The sequence below is a fragment of the Grus americana genome, chromosome 2 (assembly GCF_028858705.1).
Source record: "Grus americana isolate bGruAme1 chromosome 2, bGruAme1.mat, whole genome shotgun sequence".
NCBI lineage: Eukaryota > Metazoa > Chordata > Aves > Gruiformes > Gruidae > Grus > Grus americana.
In genome coordinates this window covers 48412058-48437200 of record NC_072853.1, presented here as the reverse complement: position 1 = coordinate 48437200, position 25143 = coordinate 48412058, and the positions used below count along the sequence as shown (strand labels likewise).

The 25143-nt window shown below is 38.3% G+C and overlaps 1 protein-coding gene across 1 annotated transcript; it reads left to right on the top strand.

The window, feature by feature from the left end:
- The first annotated feature begins 2394 nt into the window (after positions 1-2394).
- On the top strand, positions 2395-23913 carry LOC129202950 (desmoglein-4-like). The gene is made up of 16 exons (XM_054816713.1): positions 2395-2442; positions 9160-9195; positions 9569-9697; positions 10391-10546; positions 10691-10838; positions 11733-11896; positions 12192-12326; positions 12856-13041; positions 13224-13483; positions 14951-15093; positions 15238-15459; positions 16646-17065; positions 18923-19071; positions 19571-19631; positions 21268-21476; positions 22957-23913. Exons 1-16 carry the CDS (start codon positions 2395-2397, stop codon positions 23911-23913), a joined length of 3423 nt encoding a protein of 1140 aa, XP_054672688.1.
- The last annotated feature ends 1230 nt before the right edge of the window (positions 23914-25143 follow it).

Here is a 25143-nt window from a genome sequence, read left to right as displayed (position 1 = left end):
TATGTGACAAATTTTCCCATTGAACAATTGTTCTTATTTACCTTTTCTGATGAGTCCATGTGCACTCTTCTTCATAATAAGGTATGGCACAGAGAGATATAGTGTAACAGCTGGGGCTTTTGTCTTCACTTTTGCTGGGACTAGCATGGTTGTTTGAGGCATTTTATCATCTTTCGTAGATCAAATTTTCTTCTGTTATAATAAAAAAATTTGACACAACGAAATTGAGATATTTTGGTTTGTAAAATAACATGCATATTTTACATTTGCAAGAAATAAGTACTTCTATCCGTGGTCATAATGGAAATTCAGAACTGCCAGGAGCGGTTTTGAGTGATGCACACTTTCAGCCTTTCTTGGTTTCTCATCAGGGCTCCTATATGGCTTTCACATGCAATGATTTCTCAATAATCTAAATAAAATAGGTTTTCTTTCAAGGATACTCCAAAAATAGTCTACTGACTCAAGTCTCTGAAGGGCCATAAAGAAGTTTGAGAACTACTCATTCCGAAGCTGTGTTTGCCCTTGTTCTATGTATTTCCCCTACACAGAAAGCATAGAACTAACTCTGATATGCCAGAATACTGGCCCACTTCAACCACTGACTATTGTATTAGTAATATGGAAATTTTATGTGTTACTGCAATAATGATGACATCAGTATGGTATGAAACTTTAAAAAACATACAGAAATAATGTTCAAAATTTTGCAAAAAAAAAGAAAAAAACAACCTCCAAACCAAACATTTGAAAAATCTAGAAGGAAAAATGTTTTGAAATTGGCATCTTTTGGAATATTTGATTAAGCAAAACTTCTGAAATTAGATGCTTTGGTTCATAAAAGAATATGCATATTTTATACATTCAATGAACAACCTTTTATTTTTACTTAATCTAAAAGCAAATTTCAGATTGTTGAAAATTTCCCAGGAAAGGGAAAATCTAGACGTGATCCATTTAACATTGCCTGTCCCACTTTGCCTCACTGACTCACTGCTGGGCATGTCGAGCTCGGTACCAAAAGCTGAGTGACAGCAGGGACACGCACGACTGGCTTTGGCAGCCCCAGCCAGCTGCAAGGCAGCGAAGCACCCGTGCTAAGCGGCGTGTAGGCAGGGCATGCTGCAAAGCTGCTTACCCAGCAGGAGCATGGGGGCCTCATCTCGGGAGGTGCTGAGTAACCCCAGAGGTGCTGAGCCCTCTTTTCCCAGCTTGAATTCGGTCCTGGGAGATGCCCAGCACCGTGGTGGGCTTGGCAGGCTCAGGAGCACGTCGGTCATATTGCACTTTCGGGGATGAAGCGTGCACCCTCCTCCCAGGTTCAGCGGCAGAGAAGAAGCTCACTCTGTCTTTTTCTTGCCCGTTACAGGGCGGTTCAGGTGTCCCGCGGATGAAAGGAGGCACTTACAACACCTCTGCTACAGGATGGAGTGACCTATTGCTGAGCAAAGTGGGGAATCCTCTTTGAGTTCTCCATCCCTCACATATTTGTGTGCTTGCCACCCAAAAAGAGGCCAGAAGTGAGGTGTGCAGCACTTCCTCCCTTTGCTGTTGTTTTGAGCAGCTCTCCAGTTTCTCTGGCACGGAGCGTGGGCATATCTCTCTCTCCACCGCGTCAGCGAGAGCACAACCCATAGGAAGGGAAAGGTATAGCATGAGGAGGCTTTGCAGGTGGTGAAAGCAGAAAGTCTCCTTCCTCTGCTTCAGATATTCTTGTGGCCTAATGGGTAAAACACGATTTTTTCCCCCAAATTAATATGTTACCTCTTTAATGGCAACCCCATTCTGCTCTGAGCGCTGCACTTCTGTGAAGAATGTGCATGGAACTGACTTCTTCACGCCTGGAAGTAAACAAATGGGCTTATATTTTAATTTATACTAATCATTTGTTAAAGTCCATATTCTTTACAGTAGTATTCATTAAGCTCTTCTGTTATACTTGGTGCAAGGAGGAAACTGGTAATTGCATTCAAAGCAATGATAAGTTACCATTTTAATGATTCCTTATGTTGTGAGTAATTTATAAATCACTTGGTATCTTCCCAGCAAGGCTTGCCTTCTGTTTTTAAAACGTACCCTTTCGTATCCAACAAAGGGTTTCAGTGCAATAAGAATTAAGGTGTGTCTCTTAGCTTTTACCTGCAAGCAATAATGATGTTGTCAAGCGTTTCAGGTGAGACCAGCCCAGGATTTTGGGGTGGGGAAAGACACTCTGTTATACAGCATCTTCAGTGCTTCCCTCAGAGGGAGGCAGAGACACCTTGAAGGGCTGAGTATAAGGACATCTACCGAGTGTCTTTTTAAAGAGACACCGGAGTTGGGGGGGGGGGAGGGGAAAAGGAACAGGTTTGTAACCATAACTCAGTTGGACTTGTATCCGAGAAGGCAGATGCCATGGATTGGCTCCCTCACCGAACGCCTGCTTTCCTGTTCCTTTTATTGGTAAGTTAGATTTTAAAACAATATTTGTAAACTCTGTGATTATGCCAGTTGAATCTTCCTCAGCAGAGCATTACATTTTACAGTGTAAACTACCCCCCCAAAAAAAATTTTGTGAAATTTAGCATAAAAAATAAATCTGTGCTTGTTTTAAACTGCACTTCTGAAGGTTCTATACAAATAATTTAGTTTTTCATTAAATGCTGACAAATGTTTCTTTTGGTTCTGACTTGCAGTCTATTGATGTTCAATATGTGATTTTCTATGTTTAATGCATGACTTTTCAGGTGAATGTTTTCTGTGGCTACTATTTAAAGAGTCACTGTTATTAATAAAAATCCTATCACTATAAAAATCCTAATAACTTGACTGGATATTATTTGGTTCTATGTCTTTATTTTTGTTATCAAATGAGGAAATATGAAGAGAAAATCTCTTTTTCTAAACTGATTAGCAAGAGCGCTTCAGAGCTGACCAATTCCTATGGCTATATTTAAGAGAAAAACATGAAATTTAGTGCAGACCTTAGCTGAGTAAAAATCAAGATTTGGCCTATTATTTCCCATAGCAAAGAATTCCTGCGTTGTAGTGCATTAGTGTTTGAGCTGCCATGTGCTGAGCAAGTGAACGCATGATGAAAGTGTCGCTCTTCAGGTTTGTTTTTCTCACTGTAAAAGGAAAGTTGTAGCTATGGTCAAGTGACATAGTTGTACAATGCGCTCATCAAGGCAGGGAAATTTCCCAGAAAGGACTTAAAAGAATTATGGAGGCCCTTCTACTTCTGCAATTTGATTTTTGCGTGGATTATTTTTACTCATTTGTGCTACTCTTCTGAAATTAGGTAGAGGTTTAAGGCTCGGGAGAGTGAAAAGGGTAGGATTTGCATTATGGTTATGTCCTTTTGTGGCTTTCATTTTACACAACGTATTAGTAGGTGTAAATGTTTGTTAACTTCTTGTTACTGACCCCTCTAGAAATGTTATAGTCAGGGGAAAAGTGTGTGTGGTTATAGAATCTGAAATCCTGAGACTTACTTTGAAAAGATAATCCATTAATTTTGGGTGACAGCTCTGCAGTCAGTAAAGTAGAACTAACCAACACAGGGCAGCTGCCAAACAAACAACGACAAAACTTGGCAAAAGCAAGTTACAGCTTGGATGAGTTTCTGCTTGTTTAACGCAGCACAGAGGTCTCTGAGATTGGCATGTTGCACATCGCGCTAACACTTCTGGATTTTCATGTAGCATTAGTGACTATTTTACTGTTACCTGGTGATGCATGCTCCTGATGTGTCGAAGTTCAAAAAAAAAGTTGACTGTACTGTATCTAAGATCTGTCCATTCAAAAGGGATTTTACTGCTTTACTTCTCTTGGCAACTCTGAAGCCATTTTCATTCTTTCAGTATATTATCGTTACAATTGTGACCGATGAAGGATGTGTGTTGGGTCAGGAAAAAGGAGTAACTGTGAAAACTGCCATTATGTGTTGATGACTATCAAATATTTGAACTTTTACTACCCAGAGGAAACAATTGTTGTTTTTATTATGTGTTCTTCTGCCCAGCATTGTTCATGGTGGCCTGTAAAGCTTAATAGCATCTTTCAGCACTGTATAGAAAGCTGATGGACAAACTGTAGAGAATAAATAAATAAAAAACTATGTATCCAATTTTAGTGTATTCTGAGAAACAGCCTTGGTTTTCAGTTTGATTAATCTTTCATGAAAGTCCCCTGTCTGAATGGTGTGTCTGGTTAGTATATTGTTAATAAGTTGTATCAAATCTAATTATGTGGAATTATATATATTTTACAACACTACTAACCTTTCAGAAAAAGACAACTTACCAGCCCTGAAACTAATAATTTTCTGTATGCATTTCACCATTGGTGGGACTGATTCTGCAACCCTTGCTCACGTGACTTCAAAGGCGTTATTCTCATGAGTAAGGGAGTTCTGTTTGTGATACTTGCACAGACACGTTTTATGGAAATAACCTGTTTGATCAGGTATGACTATTCTCCTGCCAGCTATCATGTGACAGCTAATAATTTAAAATTCACCACATCTTTTATATGCACTTCTGTCTGGCTACATTTTCCCATGTGTTATCTACCCTTTTTTTTTTTTCCCAGTTGTTAGGCTATGGTTACACCTCCTACTCATAACTTGGTTGCACAGAAGAATATTAAGGGGCCAAATCACCTCCTTGCATATGCATACAAAACATCTGCCAGGATGTGGCCGGGAACCTGCAGGGTCTTCTGCCAAAAAATTTTATTGTAGAAATAGAAACTAAAGCAATTCCGCATCCAGGAATTATCACCTAAGATTAGGTTCCTAAGTCTGCAGTTTTACATTCCAAAGTAAAAATGGCCCCTAAGTAAATGTGCATTTGCAGCTAGAGGACTCTATAAACCACATTAGAATTCAGGTTTTATTGAGGAGACTTAGCATAACTAATTTGAAAAACTCAAATTTGAATTATAATGGCATACACTCTGTATTGAAATTACTTTTCTGTTCACTTTTCTAATGGTTAAGCTCAGTTACTGTATGGAAATTCATTAATTCTATATGACTCAGCAGAACAGAAATAACCTCAGCAGAAACTTTCCCAAAGTGGTCAGTTCTCTGAATAATTTATTTAAAAAAAAAAATAAATAAAACTTTGGAATATATTGTTCTGACTTACATGAGCATTTTCATACTTCTGCTGAAATAGCAATGGAATCTCCATCCTAAGTGCAATACAAAACATTGACGTCAGTTGCTAACACAGGAAGCAATAGAAACACCTGACTTCTGCAGAATTAGAAAACAAAATTCCAGAAAATCATCCTGTAAAACTTCCCCTTTATATTGGAAGAAGCACATTCATTAGTGACCTACAAAAATGAAAAGTATAGACAAAAACACATTCATGTTTCAATTTAAAAGTGATCAAATGGCTTCTCTTTGAAATATGAGGTTTAGTCTTATGTTTCAACTCTGCTTCTCATTATTTCATATGTGTTGATTTATCATTTTTTAAAGAGATGCAGAATGAATAAAGGGGAGGGTTCGTTATTCAACCCTTTACTAGTCAGAGCTTTGGCTGAGTAAGAGACGTAAAAGTCCCAAAATGCTGACACAACCAGAGCTACCATGGCACCCTGATGACTAATATAATATGTGTGAGTTCTCAGCAGTCCTCCCATCCCGGCCAATAACAATACCGCTGTTGACTTCAAAGAGAGAGAAACAGATCCAATATGAATAATGCTGGGAAGATGTTAAAGGCGTGTTCAGTCATTTAGATTTGAGTAGGTGGAGGAGGGAGGATTCCATAATTGCGTATAACATTGCTTGGCAGTCAATTAATGATTAGTTAATTCTTGTTTGTAAATTGCTTTGAAGGTACAAAGAACCATACACATCCTATGGGCCTAATTCTGTTCCCAGTTACATCAGAACAAATCCAGAATAACTCCAGTGTGACTCTAAGGTGTCATTTTGGACACAAGGTTCAGGCTCTGGATCATTACAATAAAAGACAAGCTTTCAGACAGGCCACCGTGCAGATGACAGTCACCATAAACATGATTCCTGCCTGCACCTCTCCCAACCCAAACCAGAAACAGCGTGTGCAATGAGCCTCTAGCTTCTCTGTAGTTTCCATTTTTTCAGTCTCTTAGAGACTCACAGGACAGTAAAATGTGATACCATTCTGATCAGCTTGCCTACCCCAAGGTCCTCAGAATGCATCCCACACATTTCAGGGGCTCCTATTGCTTTAATTATCATTAATCACTGAATCTATGGAAAGTATTTCATGTAAATACTCAGATACTAGTTTAGAAGGGAAATTTGTTCGCTACTTAGAAGTATGCTGAAGTTAGCTGCTAGGAGACATTAATTCTCTGCTGGAAACAGCACTAGAAAAAAAGGGGTTGCATCACAGACGGATATTAGAAATAGACAGCTGGGGTGGGGCGAGCCTTCCAACTGCTGATGATAGTGGAGAACTGGAAAACATTAGTTGGGGAGGCAGAGGAACCTCCATCCCTGGATCAAGTTGTATAGATGTCACTCCAGAATTGTTGAGGTTTAGCTGGAGAAATAGACAACTTTGTCTGGTGTCTGCCTGCCCTCCTTCCTATAACACGGCAGTACCTGAGAGAGACATACCAAATGCAGACATCAAGTTCATCAGACCAGACTTCCCAAATAACATCACAAACTGTGCTAAGGACTTCGGATTCAAAACCATCAGGACTTCTTTCAAGTTCTTCCATTAGCAACATGTAGCAGAATGGCTTTTTCCTTAGTCAGCATGGGACAACTGTGGAAATACGGGGCCTACATTTACAATCCCCAGTATTACCGATGAATAAACTCCTGACATTCCCATTACTGGTGCTCAAAAACAAAGGATGAAACTCCAGTGTAAAATGAATATTCTTCACCACTTGAAAACAGAAATCCCTATAGGCTGAAAGCAAGTGTTTCATGAATATTCGTGTCCTAAAAGAACAGAATTCTTTACAGGCATCGTTCTTATTGCAGAGCTACTCAACAGTTTCTCGGTTAGGCCTGCTGAGTATGAGAGTGATGTGGCTGGATGTGAGATATTAGATGCAGACAGTAGACAAGATTCACTAACATTGCACTGGGAGGTGTATACCCATACTTTTCTGGGTCAAGACAATTGCTTGCATGCCAGAGGGAATTTCACCCTAAGGGTGGAGAGGATATCTCTGTACTCACCGAAGGAGGCTCTTCTCTACCTGTGGGATCAACTGATAAGAGATGTTGAATCAGTGCCGTTTGTGGTGGACTTCATCACTCAGCTTCACTGGTGAGGGTGTGATCTGCCCCTTCTATCCTCCCACATTTCCCTAAGCTCCGAAGGGGATTATAAATGGACAGGCTTGAGTGAAAAAACCCTGTAGTTTAAATGGAGTCTGATATTGTCCCTTCTCTGAGATGAGTAATGGCTGCACGTGAATTTCAACCCCATTCTGCAGCTGAAGATTTAATTAGTCACCAAGACATAAACTCAGATTAAAAGAGGTATTGATGCATTTAGCACGACATGAACATATTGTAATGATTTTCCTGCAAAACACTTTTCTTAACCATTTATGTCAATAGCTTGCTCAAAGAAACAAGAAAAAAGAATCCTCACTCCATGAATAGTCCTATAAATTTCAAGGTACTATACACCAAATAGGCAAATCCACAGTTAAAATTCCCTTATTCCGAAGCAGATTAGGACAGCCATTGTGTGCTGATGTCTCAGGGAATGTTCTGGGCAAGATCAGATCATTGGAGACATTCCTTTGTAAATGACAGATGATGGACCTTTTACAGCGTATAGGTAAACAGGGAAAGAAAGAGAAAGGAAGGAGGGTGAAGCTGCCTTCATTGATCCATTGCAAGTAAGAGGCTGTTTTAACATAAAGTGGAAAAAAGTCTGTGACCATCTTCCAGCCTTAACAGAACAATGCAATAACTTTGAAGTGAGGAAAGACCCATGAGGTAAAGTTACTGTAACAAGAAGATAGTCACAGATTTTATCCAAGTATAACTGACATAAAAACCACCAGCTAAAACATGTCAGACAAAAAAAACCAAAAGAAAACAAAAAAAAAAGCTATTGAACAGTACTGGGAAACTATAAGAAAAGTGGAAAATTGGTAACTGCAGCTGTTGACCACATTTGGTGAGTAAAGAGAAACTGCAACACTTTTTGAGTCACCTGGATATTTTGTTTCTCCCAACGATGAATGAAGCAAGCATCCAGTCCTGCAAATCCCATATTCTTCACCCTTTATCATCTGAAGAGAGCAGAAGCAGGTGCTAAACCCAAAAGAGATGCTTTGAAGAGGTACATTCACCAAGTGAACTTCATTTTCATACCTCGTTTAGGAAAAAGGTTAATTAAACTGTGCCTTTTTTTAAGTTGTGCTAATCAAGAAATTGAGGATTCTCTATTATTTTAATTTTAAATTTAAAGGAAATAAATATTGCATCTGATCCAGCCACGTTTATTTACTCCGGACTTCGGTTGCATAGTTAGACCTCAAATCAAAGCCCACTGCATTCCAGGGAAATCTGCCTGATAACTGCAGTTAGCTTTCTATCTTACATTGAATCTCTTTAACCTCAGTGGGAAGTTTCAAGAAAGCATTTTCATTCTTTCTGGTTAAACTAGATAGTGAAGTACTCCAGTACTTCCAAATAAGAAAAAATAAAGAATAAAGAATAAATTCTTTAGAATAAATAAATGCCCCTTTTTGTGTGTGTATGTCCCCTGCCTCCTTCCTCCTTCTTCCCCCAGCTTTACATGCTGAGCATGACATCATATGGTATGGAATATCCCTTTGGTCAGTTGGGGTCAGCTCTCCCGGCTGTGTCCCCTCCCAACTCCTTGTGCACCCCCAGCCTGCTCGCTGGTGGGGTGGGGTGAGGAGCAGAGAAGGCCTTGGCTCTGTGTGAGCACTGCTCAGCAGGAACGAAAACATCCCTGTGTTATCAACACTGCTGTCAGCACAAATCCAAAACACAGCCCCATACCAGCTACTGTGAAGAAAATTAACTCTATCCCAGCCAAAACCAGCACACTGGAGAAAAAGTACTGCTCTGGTCCTGCAATATAGAAATGTATGGCAGTTTGGTTTTGCTCACTACATTTTGCCCTGCATTTTTATATGCCAATCTTCTTATTGTCCTTGCAGGTACTCTTGGATTGCAGCACAGGATTTCATGTAGAGGTAATATATATTTCTCTAGAAACTGATTTTCTGATCAAATAAAATGTAAGCAATGCAAAAATGAAAGGGAAAATACTGAACTAAGACATTTCTGAACTTGAAGATTGAAAACATATTTAATTATTAGTTGCAGGTAATAACCTGCTCACCCTCTCAAGAGAAGTTCTCCTGAACCTCAATGAGTATCTCATACACGCGAATAATTTTAAAGTAAACATGTACAATCTTAGAGTTTGTGACTTGCAGACATATAAAAAAGCACATGATCTATAAAAATGCCTTTTCTTCTTGTTGTTAGAAATTTTAAATGTCTGTATTAATTTAAAATGTATTGAGGTTACTGGTCATATCATACTGGAACTCTCTATCAAAGGTAAAAGAATGGGATGAAAATGGAATGGCAAGATGGAAAACCTTCAGAAGACAAAAACGTGAATGGATCAAATTTGCTGCAGCTTGTAGAGAAGGAGAAGATAATTCTAAGAGGAATCCAATTGCCAGAGTAAGTAGAAAGAAAAACAAAAGTGTTTACTGACAAGGAAGTTTTTCTAAAGACAGACTGATAAAAGCAGAGATTTAAAAGTATATTTGCTTAAAGCAGTCAAAGCAAGGAATGTAGAATAAAAAAAAAAATGATGAAATATTTCCAGCTCTGCTGAGACAGTCTCATATGGTGAACCCACGTGGCTGCTGAGGAGTGACCAAAGGCTTCCTAGAACATTGCCACCAGTCTACTTCCTAGACGTGTCCAGCCACGGTCCCTTCACGTGCAGCATCTGTGTACTAGATTGCAATATTTTTCTTTTCTCTGTCATCCTGAGAAACCCCTGGGCAGAAGTTCAAGGATGGTGCCTGACTCCTGTGGGCAACAGAGCAAAGAAGTTGTCTTCCTGTCCTCTCACCATGACCGTACCCTTACTGAGGTCCAGCCACAGTGTGATACTCGTGGAAGTTTCTCTCTCCACTTCCTTGCCAGAAGATTTAAGAGAAATAGAAAATCTGGCCAGCACCTAAGGGGAGATGGATCTCTAGGCTAGCTGTTTTGTAGAAGAGCTTTCCATTGGTTCCATCAATTGAAACTTGTGATATGTGACTGAAATTATATAGAATTTTTTACAGGAATTAATAATAGGAAAAAAAGCTCTGCAGGTGTCCTCAGTAAACTGGCATAAATTATTATTATCTATTATTGTAGATCCGATCAGATTGTGAAGAAAAACATCCAATCACATACAGCATCTCTGGAGTTGGAATTGATCGTGCCCCCTATGGAATATTTGTTGTTAACCCAAGAACAGGAGAAATCAATATAACATCAATAGTGGATAGGGAAGTAACCCCAGTATTTGTTGTAAGTACTCCCATTTTTCTCTTACCTTTATAATGATGGATCTGGGGGAGCAGGGAGAGCAGAAGGAGAGAAATTCATTTGTTTCAGTTTATTACTTTGCTTACTTCACTTTTGGTTTTAAAACGAGTAAATCTCTTTATCTAGATACGTTGCTTTGCTAAACACTCAATGACGGGTGAAGATTTGGAGCCACCTCTTGAACTTCGAGTCAGAGTTCTGGATATAAATGATAACCCTCCTATATTTGCACAAACTGTATTTACAGGATCTGTTGAAGAATCCAGTATGGACAGTAAGTAACTATGTTATGCCTATTATAGTAGAGTCAGTGAAGCTCCCAGAATACAGTTAATATAAACTTGGAGAGCTTGTTCTACATTTTCTAGGGCAGTGACATATATTTGCCAGGGCTACTGCAGAGGAAGGAGCAGGAGATGCTTCTCTGAGTGGTATTCGAGCTGGGGCCCAAGCTCATCGCCTAAAATTAAGCAGCGATATTTCCTTCTCCCTTTCCTCCCACACATGAACACTGAATGTTCCAGTTTCTAACCATACCATCATGCAAATTCTTTCAGATGTGAAAATTTAAAATACATCAGTTCACTCCTTCTCATTAAAAAAACAAAAAATTAACATTAGACCTACACTTATTTCCTTTGAGGGTTTATAACACATGTTTTTTTCCCATTTTTTTCTATTTCAAATATTTGTATTTGTAGCCTGAGTATTGCAGTTGCAGTAGGATATTACTAAATAAACCCTTATTTAAACCACTAAAATGGTTCTTTTTACCAAAACTACAGCAATCAACATTAGACATGGAAATAGCACTGAGGCAATGGTGCCTAATGCTCTTTTTCTACTTTGTAGAAATTCTCATTTAAAACTGTGGAGGTTTCTTACATGAATATCTTCAAGCTCAATACTTACTGTTTTTACAGACTTAAAGAAGTTCAGTGAAAATCTACATTACTCCTTCTGACCTTAATTTTTAATGCATTTTAAAGTCATTAACATTCAGTCAGAATCAGTACTACAAAATTAAACTTGTTTTTCTTTGTAAATGTCAATGAATAGGTAGCATTCTATCATTTTTATACACCAAGTTTTAGCATTGTCTAAGTTGTTTGCAGGAACAAAACATACTTTCTGATTTGTTTTTTTAATTATTATTTTTTATCCTTAGACACACTGGTGATGAAAATAATTGCATCAGATGCAGATGAACCTAACCACTTGAATTCTAAAATCGCCTTCAAGATAGAGAGTCAGGAACCTTCAGGTCCACCCATGTTCATTATGAATAAATATACTGGAGAACTCCATCTTGCAAATTATCTTGACAGAGAGGTAACATTTTCCTTTCCAAAGTTAAATAACATGATGTTGTGGTGTATATGTGTTATGAGAGTAGGAGGGAAAAAAAAAAGAAAGAAGAAAGAAAAAAGAAAAAGAAAAAGAAAAGAAAAGAAAAAAGGTTGTCATTTTTACAGAAATTAAGGGAGAAATGCATTTTTTCTATATGTTACAATAAAATATCTAAGGCAACTTTCTGCATTAGGAAATAGTAGCAAGACATGAGTATTTACAGTGTTTATATGTACAGGTGGTCCTTCTAACACGCTCATTTCTCTTTCTGTGACAGCAACATAGTAGTTACACTCTTGTTGTGAAGGCGTCAGACCGGGATGGAGCTGCAGATGGAATATCATCCCTTTGTAGCTGTAACATTAAAGTTATTGATGTCAATGACAACTTCCCAACTCTCGCTCAAAGCTCCGTAAGTTTTTAATACCCAAAGCAACATCACTGTTTAAAAACTCTGTTCAAAAACCCAGCGCTTTCACATTTGAATGCTCCACTGGATTAACAGGGTTGGTTCCTCGAAGTGTGCTCAAAATCCAATCCGTTGCTTGCACACCAATTCTGATAACATACACGTAGATTATCTTTGTATTCAGAAAAGTCAATCCTGACACTGACTTCTTGCTTTTCAGAGAAAGCTAGTCATTCAGGTGTCCAGACCCATGCAATACAGCCAGATTAAGTAGATTAACTCAATCTTTTTATGATCTTTTCCTATAGAAAGCACAAATCTATTTCCTCTAAGCTGCCTCTGCAAACACTTGAGGTAACACAGCTCTTCAGATCTGCAACTAGAATAATAATTTACCCAGAACACACGATTTTTATTAAATTGGCATGGACTGTGGGCAGGACATCCTTCAAAAAAATCTCTGCAATCAGCTGTGTTTTCCTCACATTATATATTTTAGTGTTTGCTAACAGGTATTTATCTGTCATTCCAGTTTTCAGCAAGTATTTCAGAAAATTCACTCAGTTCAGAACTGCTGCGAATACAAGCTCTGGATGCTGACGAAGAGTTTACAGACAATTGGTTAGCAGAGTTTTTCTTTATATCCGGTAATGAAGATAACTGGTTTGAAATTGTTACAGATCGAGCTACAAATCAAGGAATCCTTAGAGTAATTAAGGTATGGATAAATATCGTGATTCAACTGTTGAAATAATAATCTTAAAATAGTTTTAATTAATTGTTAACAAAATTAAACAAGCAGTAAAAACACTGTCATTCAACCATTTAAAATAGAAAATATTTAAATAAAATTAAAGGAACCTTTATTTCTTATCTAGTTCTCTGTGGTTTATCTTTTAGGAACTGAATTATGAACATCTCCAAACTCACTCACTGATTATTGGCGTGAGGAACGTAGCTGCCTTCCACCACTCTATTGCAAAAGACTTCCGAATGAGTGGAACACCCCTCACAATAGAAGTAAAAAATATGATTGAACCACCAAAATTTCAGCCATCTTCAGTTGTGTTTTCTTTATCAGAAAGCAAAAAAGTGAATTATATTTTGGGAACATACACAGCCATTGATGAGGACACTGGACTTACTGCATCAAATGTTATGTAAGCTCTGCTCTGCTTAACTCCCTGGATGGAATAGTTCTTTTAATTGAGATTTCAATGGGATGAGGAATAGGTATTTTAAAGGGTGCTTTGAAAAACAACTTTAAAAATGTTAATATATTAGCAATAGAATAATAGCAATAGAATATTATATTCTTCAGCCCATTTTTATGCTATGATTGGTTTTGTTTCCTGACCTACTTTCCTTAGCCCTGTGCACACGACAAAGAAAATATCATTTTTCTAACAGGCTGCAACTTACATAAATCAGAACAGATTTGCTTTCTAACCCAGCCTATGAATACTTATTCTTGAAATGTTTGCTACAAATAGGGAATTTGTTAGCATCTCTAAAAAAGCAAGCAGAAAACCCCAATAATGGGCATTATTATACAATCACAATAGAAGAAGTCACTACCAGCTCATTCTATAGTAAAAAAATATATTCTTTTATGTTTATTTCTGCTGAAATTGATGATAATTAATAATTATAAATAATAATTTTAGTCTGTTGAAAAGGACCTGATCGCTCTCTACAACTCCCTGAAAGGAGGTTGTAGCCAGGTGGGTGTTGGTCTCTTCTCCCAAGTAACAAGTGATAGGGCAAGAGGAAATGGTCTCAAGTTGTGCCAGGGGAGGTTTAGACTGGATATTAGGAAAAATTTCTTCACCAAAAGGGTTGTCAATCATTGGAACAGGCTGCCCAGGGAAGTGGTGGAGTCACCATCCCTGGAGGTATTCAAAAGACATGTAGACATGGTGCTTAGGGACATGGTTTAGTGGTGGACTTGGCAGTGCTAGGTTAATAGTTGGACTTGATGATCTTAAAGGTCTTTTCCGACCTAAATGATTCTCTGATTCTATATTCTATAATTTGCATTTAATGTATGTAGAAATAAATACATCTGATTTACAAAAGTTGGAAAAGTTTTCATAAAATGGAGAAATATGTTAGTAAATACAACTGTAGAAAGTTAAAGGCACTGGAACAGGTTGCCCAGAGAAGCTGTGGATGCCCCCTCCCTGGAAGTGTTCAAGGTCAGGTTGGATGAGGCTTTGGGCAACCTGGTCTAGTGGAGGGTGTCCCTGCCCATGGCAGGGGGGTTGGAACTAGATGATCTTTAAGGTCCCTTCCAACCCAAACCATTCTATTCTATAGGAAGAGCTGTCGATTTAACTACTGATATCAGCAAGGGTTCTGGTAACGGTTTACTGGTTCCAGAAAGATTTTACTTTTAGACTATGATACCATTGTCAAATTATAATGGACTTCTACACATTTACTTTATTCCTAATTATTTTTCTGGCCTACTTCTTCTGAAGTCTACAGGAATTTTGCTTGAATAGAGTGAAATGCAACCACAGCCTAAAGAAAATATTCCAAAGTGACAAATATTATTTTTAAAATAAATACTTAATACTATATTCATAACATAATGCTGAGTATTTTTACTTCACCAAATACAGATATAGTATAGGACGTGATCCAGGTGCCTGGTTCAGAATCAATCAAAACACTGGTGAAATCATACTGAACAAAGTTATTGACCGGGATTCAGTCTATGTAACCAATGGGCAGTACAGAGCAGAGGTTCTGGCTATCACCAGAGGTAAGAAAAGAGATTAAGTTTTCTGAAACAAAACTCTTTGTTCCAGATTTCTCTCAGTGTTTTTTCCTGTTTCTAGTTTTCCCACCTGAACTGCATTCTTTATAGTATCAATAGTCCCTCCTGACCACAAATATCTTTTTACAGGGGCTCCTCGATATACTGCTACTGGCACCATTGTGCTTTCACTTCAAGACATGTATGACAATTGCCCAAGTATTAATACCGAATTAAGGAAAGTATGTATGCATTCCCCATCAGTGATTATCACAGCAAAGTATATGGATGGTCATCCGTATAGTGGTACCCCCTTTACATTCAGCATACATGGTGAACCTCAAACTACATGGATTATCAGATCAATAAATGGTAAATTAACCTACATTTTATAACAGAATAAACCATAGTAATAAGTTCTGATGTAAAATAACAGATTAGGATAACCTTTTAATAACAAACAAAACAGTTATTAGACTCTATTATAATTTCACTGAAATGTGATTTTATGCTCATATGAATCCAAGAAGTTGCTCTGGATTTGTATCTTTATATACATATACCTACATATATATATATAAAAAAATATCATATTAGAACTAGAATCAGAATCATTACATGTGTTTTATCTAGTTATCATCTTTTAAAGGAAACTAAGAATATACTGATAAAAATAGAACAGCAAAACTATATACTTCAATGTAGCAATGATAAGCACCTCTATTGGTCTATACCTAATGAGGTAATTCAAAAGGAGTAATTTGATACCTTTTTATTTCTACATTATCTAAAAAATTCTAAGCATATGACAAAGCTCTCAGATTTATTTATTAGAGTATAAAGTTATTAGCTGGCAGAGCTTTACTTTTATGAGAGGCACATGAAAAGGGCAAGTAAGGATTACATCTTTTGCAATTATGGTATAAATTGTACTTACGCTTATTTCTAAGAAAAAACATTTTAGTCAGTGCCCAGTGGAACTTTTCCAGTTTCCTCCAATAGGACATAACAAATGAATGAATGAATTAAATCTCATACATTACTAAATGACAGAATTTGCATAACTTACTGTATGCATAGAAGACTATATTAAATGGTAAATATCACAATTACAACTACTCCCCTATTTATCCTAAACAGATGCAAATGTGTAACTTTAAATATTTTAAAACTACTGAAAAAAAATTTTGAAAAACACACGTAAATTCCTTGTGAGAGAGAAAAAATTTTTATGTTCACCATTGTGTGAATAAAGATCAGGAAAAGCAGCAGTAGATATAAAAACGTGCTTTTGCCCCTTTTATATTTCTCACATTAAAAAGTGATGACTAGACGAATCTGGCTCAGGTTTTCCAATAGAAAAAACTAGCATAGATGAATATCATAAGTTTAAGCTTTGAATACGTACTGTAGATGCATAAGTAACTGAAGATCTTAGAATGGGAACACTTACTCTTAATTCTGTTCTATGAACATTACTCACAAAAATTATAGACTTGTACAGTATTTACAGTCAATACCTTAATCTAAATATTTTTCTTTTTTTTCTTCCCCAAAGCTTCCTCTGCAGAACTAGTGAGTCAGAACATTGACTTTTACATTTATAGGATCTATATCAGTGTAAGAGATAGCCAAGGCCGAAGCTGCCCTAAACCACATGTAATTCCTGTGCAAGCCTGTCAGTGCGATATTCGTAATTACTGCACCAGTGGGGCCACAAAAATAATTATCATTGGTGATGGTGGAGGTGAAAGAGACCAAGACGGTGGTTATGATGACTATCGACCTGGAGAAGGACCTAAGGAACACACAGACTGGCAGGTTTACACTATTGACTACAGTGACGGTCAAGGATATTCTGCAGCCACTGATGATACTTTTAATGGAAATGGAAATTATGGCAGAAATATTCTGTCTTCTACCACACTCAGTGGTGCTGCCATTGGCCTGATGTTTCTTGGTGGATTAATATTTGTTCGTAAGTATAAAATTAAGAAAAAAGAATATTAATTTTCTAAAAAAGTGTATTTTTTGAATTCTTCTAAAATAAGGTGACTTTTCTAGCTGATTGTTAGCATGCTGGCATCCATGGGCCACTTGACAGAGAAAAAATTATCTTTTAAACTATAAGAATTTCTCTATATTTTATATTCTACGTATTTATATGCATATTTCATTCAGAAACAACTATTTCCTTCCTAAGACTTAGGGGTTTTTCCTAAGGTGTTATCCAGTTCTCAGACCATCAGACAGGGTAAAAATGTTTAGTAGAAGATTCAGAAGATTTTGGGCAGGAGCTGTCCCTGTCACTTATAACATACACTTTGCAATTCATACTTCCATTGCACTACTAGAAGAAAGGGACAAATATGAGCTCCAAGTTGGGTGTGAAAGGATGTAAAGAACAAAATTCCTTTGAACTCAAAGTCAGATTTCAGTAGTAGAACAACCATAAATTTTGAACCTTTTGGCTACTGCTGCCACACATTACAGCTATTAAAAAAAAAAAAAGTCGCATTTGTGATAACAGGATCAAAACAGATCATTCATTCCTATATCCTAGTGTTTCTGAAGAAATATGAGTTTCAGGGATAAGAATGACTCAAGTTAGACTTTATGCAAGCAATTACTTCTCAGACCACCACAATCAGATGTGACCATCTTTCTTTCATGGCCTGGGCATCAAGCAATCAACATCTAAAATTTCCCAGTGCAGAAATACTGAGTACAAAAGCAGAGGAAACAGATTTTTCCCCTGATTTTTTGAGGAGGGGGTTCTGTTTTGTGTTTTGATCTTTGATTAGTAGGAAGCAACAAACACAAAATTTTGAAGCCAAAAAAATTTGTTTTATTTGTAGTTCCCAGGTGATTAATGTTACAGGACAGACCGTCTTTCTGCCTTTGGAAATCTAGTTGATAGTCTGGAGTAAATATGTCCTTAGTCACGCAGTGTGAGGTAGCACTTCTTACATTGTATAGCCCTTTCCCCTTTTTAGGTCACTTTGATGTTAAACTAAGAGGTGTAGATGCTCTGCTTAGTCTGGTGTAGGCCACTTAGTAACTTAGACATCTAGGTTAAGGACCTAAAGACAGCCAGAATTAATTTTGCAGTGCCTTTCTAAAATGAGCAATGTTTTCAATGTTGGCGTTTATAGCATTCAGCAATTTCTAACACTGAGTTCTTGAAACAACTAAGCATAATACAGCAGCACACCAGGAAACCTGACTACTCTATGTAATCATTTGTTAAAACTGGGGTTTGGGGTTTGCCCCTATTGTTTTTTCAAACCAGGCATTATGTATATGTGATGTGAGAAATTCAACTGGAGCCTTAGCCAAAGATCACTGTAGCCAGATGGATCTCTCCCCACTGATTCTTGGATGTCTGTTATTACTAATGTGTATTTCTTTTCAATTACAATATCTGAAGAGACAAATGTGTGCTAATATATCAAGAATGAATATCACTGAATGCTATACATAGCAAGACTGGTTCCGTCTGTTTAATTTTCATATGTATGCAACATATTAATTCAGCTGAGATAGATCAAAGTCTGTTCCCAGATGTATAGGCATACATTTGGAGTAACAGCCCTACTCCACCCCTGCTTTGCTCTGCTCTAACTAAAGGTACAAATTATTCTCAGTTTCCAAATGCATACATTTCCAAAAGCAGCTAATGATTCTGAAAGCCAGACTTGCAGGCTGCTTGGTTTGAAACATTTTAAAAAACATATTTTCAAAAGTTTTTGAGCACCTGTGCTCTGGGAAAAGCAGCTGTTCCTGTGAGGAAGAGATGTCCTAAATCCCTGTTTCCTGTTTCTTTCCTGTTAAGTGATTCCAATTTTGATGTCAATGAGCGACTGTTGTGGCTGTGGACCTGGCGCTGCAGCTGGAGTTGGAACTGGATTTGAACCTGTACCTGAATGCACAGAAGGAGCAATTCATCCATGGGGAATAGAAGGTGCACAGCCTGAAGACAGGGTCAGTACATCCCATGTTTCTAAAACCCACGGTATTTACAGAAAAGACTGCATTTGACTAGAAGCATGCAAGCGATTGTAGCGCTGTGTCATTTTCCGAAAGAAGCCTGGCATTGTCAACAATTGCCAGGCAGATGTGAAAGGTGATTCTTAACTAACATCTGCAGATGGAGTTTGTGTGTTTTAAGCTGTGTTCAGTTAGCTTGGCCCAACAGCTTGGTGTTAGTATTCCCTCAGCTGAAACACAGTAACTAGCAAGCTTTTTCAGTGCAAAGTGGGACAAGGTAAGACAAACCATCTTCACTTGATCACCTTTTATGTTGACGATGAAAAAAAACTTGAATGGAGTCTTTTTTTTTTTTTTTTTTAAATCGGGATGGTAATTAATAGCTGTCATTAACAGTTTAGACTGCTAATTCCTTAACATGATTCACAAAGTCTTGGTTTTCATATGGAAGTTTCAAAGTCATCATTCAAGGAGTCAAAATGTTGTTTTCCAGGATGTCTCACACATTCTTGCCCCAACAACAGCTGCAGGAGGTGATTTTGGTGAACCCTCTGGTAAGCAGATCCTAAAATTTTCTATGTTCACTGTCATAAAGCTGTCTTTCAGAACTTCATGTTTTCTGATTCAGGGAGCACTTTGGTTTCGCAGCTGTAACTCAACCCTTCCGGTCTTACATGTGTAGATAGTCCAACTGATGCTAGTAGGACTTCCAGTATGAATAAAGGATCTGAGACCTGAGCCGTTGAGCAGATTTATTTCTGTAAACTACATTTATTTTGAAATATCTGTCAAGGCTTTCAAATCTCAGGCAATTTTTCTTTATCATTCCAGCCAGTGAAGGGAGGGTCTTTTCAAGACACCAATTTTAGCAGAAATCAATCTTGAAGCCAGAATAGGGACTTTTTATTTCATAACTTAGTGGTGAAAAGTTCAGTTCTTCCCAGTTTCCAGGCTCTGCTTCCCACAAGGGAGAATAGGACCTGTCAAGCAGCCAGTTAATTACTGCCCATTTGTGCACTAGCCTAGACAGAAAGCTGGTACATAGCACAATAAATTTATGCTTCTGAGATAAGGTTCCCCCAGGAATTCGATGGCCATAGCAAATAAGTCAAGCTGTGCAGTGCCCCTTTCTCTTTTTCCCCATTACTCCACAACAGGAATGAAGGATGCTGGCACAGATCCATTTTCACTAGCATCTGACAGGAAGAAATGTCACTCCGCAGGCCAACTTCTCTGATGACTATTGATTATTCAAAAATGTTCTCATCCTTAAGGTAAAATCAAAAGAGAACATTTTGGGGCATAAACATGAATTAAGAGTCTTCATTCTCAGGGAAGTTCTGCTGCGATGACAATTGAAAAGTTTAAGACTTACACATGTGATTTTACTTTATTTGCACTGTTCAGTACCATTATGGTGAAAGCCCCTGGTTCAAATTCTATAAACTGACACTAATGAGATTAAATGAAAAAAAAATATAATTTAGCCTATGTTTCTTAATGTAATCATAGTCAAGACTACTGTATGCAATTGGTTTACTATATTACATGCTGATATTTAAGATCACTCATTCCCTGTTATCATATATGGAAAAATCTGGAGAAGATAAAATCCTGTAAGTATGACTTTATAATTTATTGTAAAGGTCATTTTCATTCTGCATTATGAACACTGTTGGTTATTATGATCCATTGTTGTTCTCCCAAATTCCCCTTAACAATCTAACGACTAGAAAATGTGAAAGGAGTTATAAAGCTATTTCTTTTAGAAAAGAGTTTAAGGCAAAACAATTTTAACCCCGATGTGATCATAAATATACATTTATGTATTTGCATAAATATCCATAAGCATTATCTAATTTTCTAATGCAAATCCCATGACAGCACATATGTACACCAGACAGAGGAATCTCTCCAGTCAATTACACAAGTAAATCATTGATTTTCTAAAGCACATATGCACGTGCTGCCTAGCCTCGGAATAAAATCAAGGTCTTAGATGTCTACTAATATGCGCTCAATTTTTATTGCAGTTTCAATGTTTGGCACCTGGGCATGGATCTGTGACTGAAATTAGTCTAAAATACCTTTAGAAACTCAGTAGTGTCATTGTACTATTTGTAAAAACAACTGGCAAATTCTGTGTAAATTTTCTCAGAGCACAGGAAGGATAATTTCTTCTGTTTTCAGACATATATACAAACACATATGGAGGAGGAGGAGTAGTAGCTTCTGGTGTTGAAGAAACTACAGGTGTTGGCTATGGCACTGGTACTGGTTACGGAACAGCTGGAGGAATTTCTGGAACAGGGGAAGCAAAAGGGTCAGTTGGAGGAACAATAAAAGAGTATCGAGAAGGAGGGGTGAACATGGCCTTCCTAGACAACTACTTCTCTGAGGTAATTACCTGATCTTTGCATTGTATCTGTGAGCATACTGTTAGATTCTCCTCCCCAAGTTACATGGTGGAAATCCAAAATAACTCCACTCAAACTGAAACTTCCATGATACAAGAATGGTGTGATAGCAAAGCTGACTGTACTAGTAGGAAAAACTACAACACTAGTAGTACTGCTTGTGAGCTGCTGCCATAGTAGATTTGACTGCTCAATAGCCTTTTTGTAACACCGATGGACACAATGCAGGTATGGATAGTAAGCAATTCAGTTATTTCAGCTCCATAAGTGACCACCAAATTTATATATTGGCCACATTTTTCAGTGTATGAATAGATAACTTTGTGAAATTGTTCACATGTACTTCCTGTACAGATTGTTTAATGAAGTGACTTTAACCCTTTAAGAACTGTGAACACCAGTTCACTTTCTTCCTTATTTTTATTGCCATTTCTGTTCCTTAAAGACTTGTGAACTGTGACACAAATATGTAGTTTTGTAATTGGCAACATATTAATTAGCCTTTACATATGGGATTAAAAAATGCTATGGAGTTTACATGATTAATGGATTAATGGGATATATTTTCTTAATTAGCATGAACTGTAATGCATAAATACTATAATCGCATATGTCACCAAAAATGTCAATTAATATATAAGGATTGCTGTATTTCAAAAGCTAAACAAGATTCAGTGGAGGAGAGGACAGAGCAGTCCTGAAGTCCTGAGCATGGACTTCTCCCAGATGGCTATCTCCCTGCCTAGGCTGGGAGCACTATGTATCAATTGTCTGCCAGCCTTAGGTCTCCACAGATTACTCCTCCTACTGACCATCTCAGTCTCCAAACCCTCTGCCTCTCCCTCTCGGGCCTCCCCTTTTGTTCTTCCCTGCTTCCTCCAACCTCACCACACACTCACTTTAAATTCTTCTCTTTCCTGCCCAGTCCCTCTGCACTGACCGCCCCATCATCCTCAACGCTATCCCAAATCAGTGATCTCCATCCTGCTCAAAATGGATTCCCCTCTGGGCTCACCAAGCCTTCCCCATTGCAGCCAACCCTCCATCCCATCCCCTCTGTCCTGGCCTTTCCACTGCTCCTCTCGCCATCCTGCTTCGCTCTTCTTCCTACCACTTCATTCGGATACTGGTGGCCAAAGAGTAATGTGTTCCCCTGTTCCTTTCGCTCTCTCCCTTCACCCCACAGTCAGACCCACTGATGACAAACCAAATTTGAGATGCTAAGTGTTGGCAGAAACAAGAATAAAACATCAATAAGATTTGACTAAAACTTATTTCAAGGTTACACAAATGTTGATGATATAATTTGTCCTGTTGATGTCCTGTTTTTCAAGTCAGCTGGCCTTACTGCGGTTAGGGAAACCTTACTGTGTTTTGAGACTTCATAGTTAAAAATCTGATGAAAACTCACTTTGTTGTTCTTTTCTTCTTTTTTTTTTTTTTCTGTTTTTGCAAACTACAGAAAGCATTTGTGTATGCAGATGAAGATGAAGGTCGGCCGGCAAATGACTGCCTATTAATATATGATCATGAAGGAGTCGGTACTCCTGTTGGCTCTGTGGGTTGCTGCAGCTTTATTGGAGAAGATACAGACGAAACATATTTGGATACACTAGGACCAAAATTTAAGACTCTGGCAGAGATCTGTCTGGGCAAAGAGATCGAGCCTTTCCCTGATGTCAACCCACCCTGGCCATGTGTTAATGTCAACTTTCCCAACTCTGAAAGTGATCTAAACCTCCCACCACCTGGAACCACCATCGTTGTCAATGGATGCGCACCTATGCCCCCCCCGGCTGGCACTACAACAATTGTTACTGAAAACACCTACACATCTGGGTCAACCATACAGCCCTCAAGGCCGATGCCAGATCCTTTGCTCCACGGCAACATGACGGTGACTGAGACCTTCACCTCCAGCTCCCCATCTCTTTGCGTTGACCCTCTGCGTGCATCCAACGTTGTTGTAACGGAAAGGGTTGTCGGTCCTGCATCTGCCTCTGATTTGCGCGGCATGCTAGATATCCCCGATCTCACAGATGGGTCCAACGTTATCGTCACGGAAAGAGTAATCGCGCCTAACTCCCGGCTCCCAACCTCTCTGAGCATTCCTGATTTGGTAGACGGGTCGAATGTGGTGGTGACAGAAAGGGTGTTCCGGCCTGCCTCCGGCATGCCAGGCAGCTTAATAAATATTCCCTCGGAGTTATCGAACACCCACAACGTGGTGGTCACCGAGAGGGTAGTGTCAGGGTCTGGCATGAGCAGCCTGGGGGGGGCGAATCTGGGGGGCCTGAGCAGTGCGGGTCAGATGCTCAGCGCCGAAGGTCACCTTGGCCAGGCAATGGGCACGGCATCCCCCGGCACCTCCCGGAGAAGAGTGACAAAGTACAGCACCATGCAGTATTCCAATCAGTAAGGCCTCTGCCGGTGCCCTTTCCTGCCGAAATCACCATTCGCACCGACACTTGTTAGCTGCCACCCACCAAAGAATATTGTTATTATTTATAACTAGGAAATAGCGCTAAAATTTCAGGGATTCCTCCTTGTGAGAGGATCTCCGAAGGGTGCCCTGTTTCAAGGTCAAATGCAGGACTTTGTCAGTGAAGGGAAAGTTGAAGTTAGCTTTAAATTTATTTCTTTCTCTCCACCTAGCACTACATGTGAACAAACAGATACTGATGTTTTTGGAGAGAGATCTGATTACCAAGCGGAGCAGTGAGAGGGGATCCTTGTGTGCATACAGTATCAGCATGAATTAATGTCATATAAAAGATTGTTAAAATACTGTACCGCTGAGTGATCTCCCACAATAAGCAGATTTGGGTTAGCAGCCGCTCACTGACAAGACAGGAAAAGAATGTCATTAATAATTAGTCAACTCAAGACTAAATAAGCACTTTCGAATGCACCATTTTACTTTGCATGTAATTCAAGAAGCGCTACAAAACAGCACTTTCAATCATTTCTCCCATCACCAACAATAGTTATAAATAATAATCATATAAACACAATACATTTTCATTGCTTTCTGAAGTTCTCAGTAAAACGAACACCCTGCCGCAGCCTGCCATTCTGTTACTTTCATGGCGAGGAGCGTGACCAGCAATTCGCCGCAGCCAATGCTGCCGCGTTGACACTGTCACCCAGGAAGATGTTGGCTTCATCTTTTCTCCATTACCGTCACAGCCTTACTTAATTCTAAAAGGACTTCAGTGACAACCAGGAGCTCTTAGTCAGATTTTTGTGCCAAACTATGACTACCACTTAAGTCTCCAATGTCAGGTTATATTAAAAGGGCTATAATATACTGTGCCAGTTCTCTTTTCCAATATTGACAAGAAAATAAAATCTTAGAAGCTTTGTGATGTGGGCAGGCAATAGTTTTGTATTACTGACACTGGTAGTTGAAGTCCTTCATGAAAAGAAAAAAACACTTGGGAGCAATATAAATTTGCTAGTAAGCAATGTGGAGAATAATTGTTATTTCATATGTCAATGTATTTTGCATTGATATTTTGAAAGTTTATTTGAATGTGTTAATTGAAAAAGTCTTTATGATTCTATAATCTTAATTAAATCCGGCTTTTATTTTCCCACAAAAACAGCTCTACTGGACTCTGTTATTCTAATAATACCTTAACGTGGC

Bases quoted from the DNA above. Each gene is read 5' to 3' on its own strand.
- LOC129202950 (XM_054816713.1), top strand. From the start codon at position 2,395: ATGGATTGGCTCCCTCACCGAACGCCTGCTTTCCTGTTCCTTTTATTG. The intron at 15,094-15,237 runs GTAAGAAAAGAG...ATCTTTTTACAG, and splicing joins GGTTCTGGCTATCACCAGAG to GGGCTCCTCGATATACTGCT. The intron at 21,477-22,956 runs GTAATTACCTGA...TGCAAACTACAG, and splicing joins TAGACAACTACTTCTCTGAG to AAAGCATTTGTGTATGCAGA.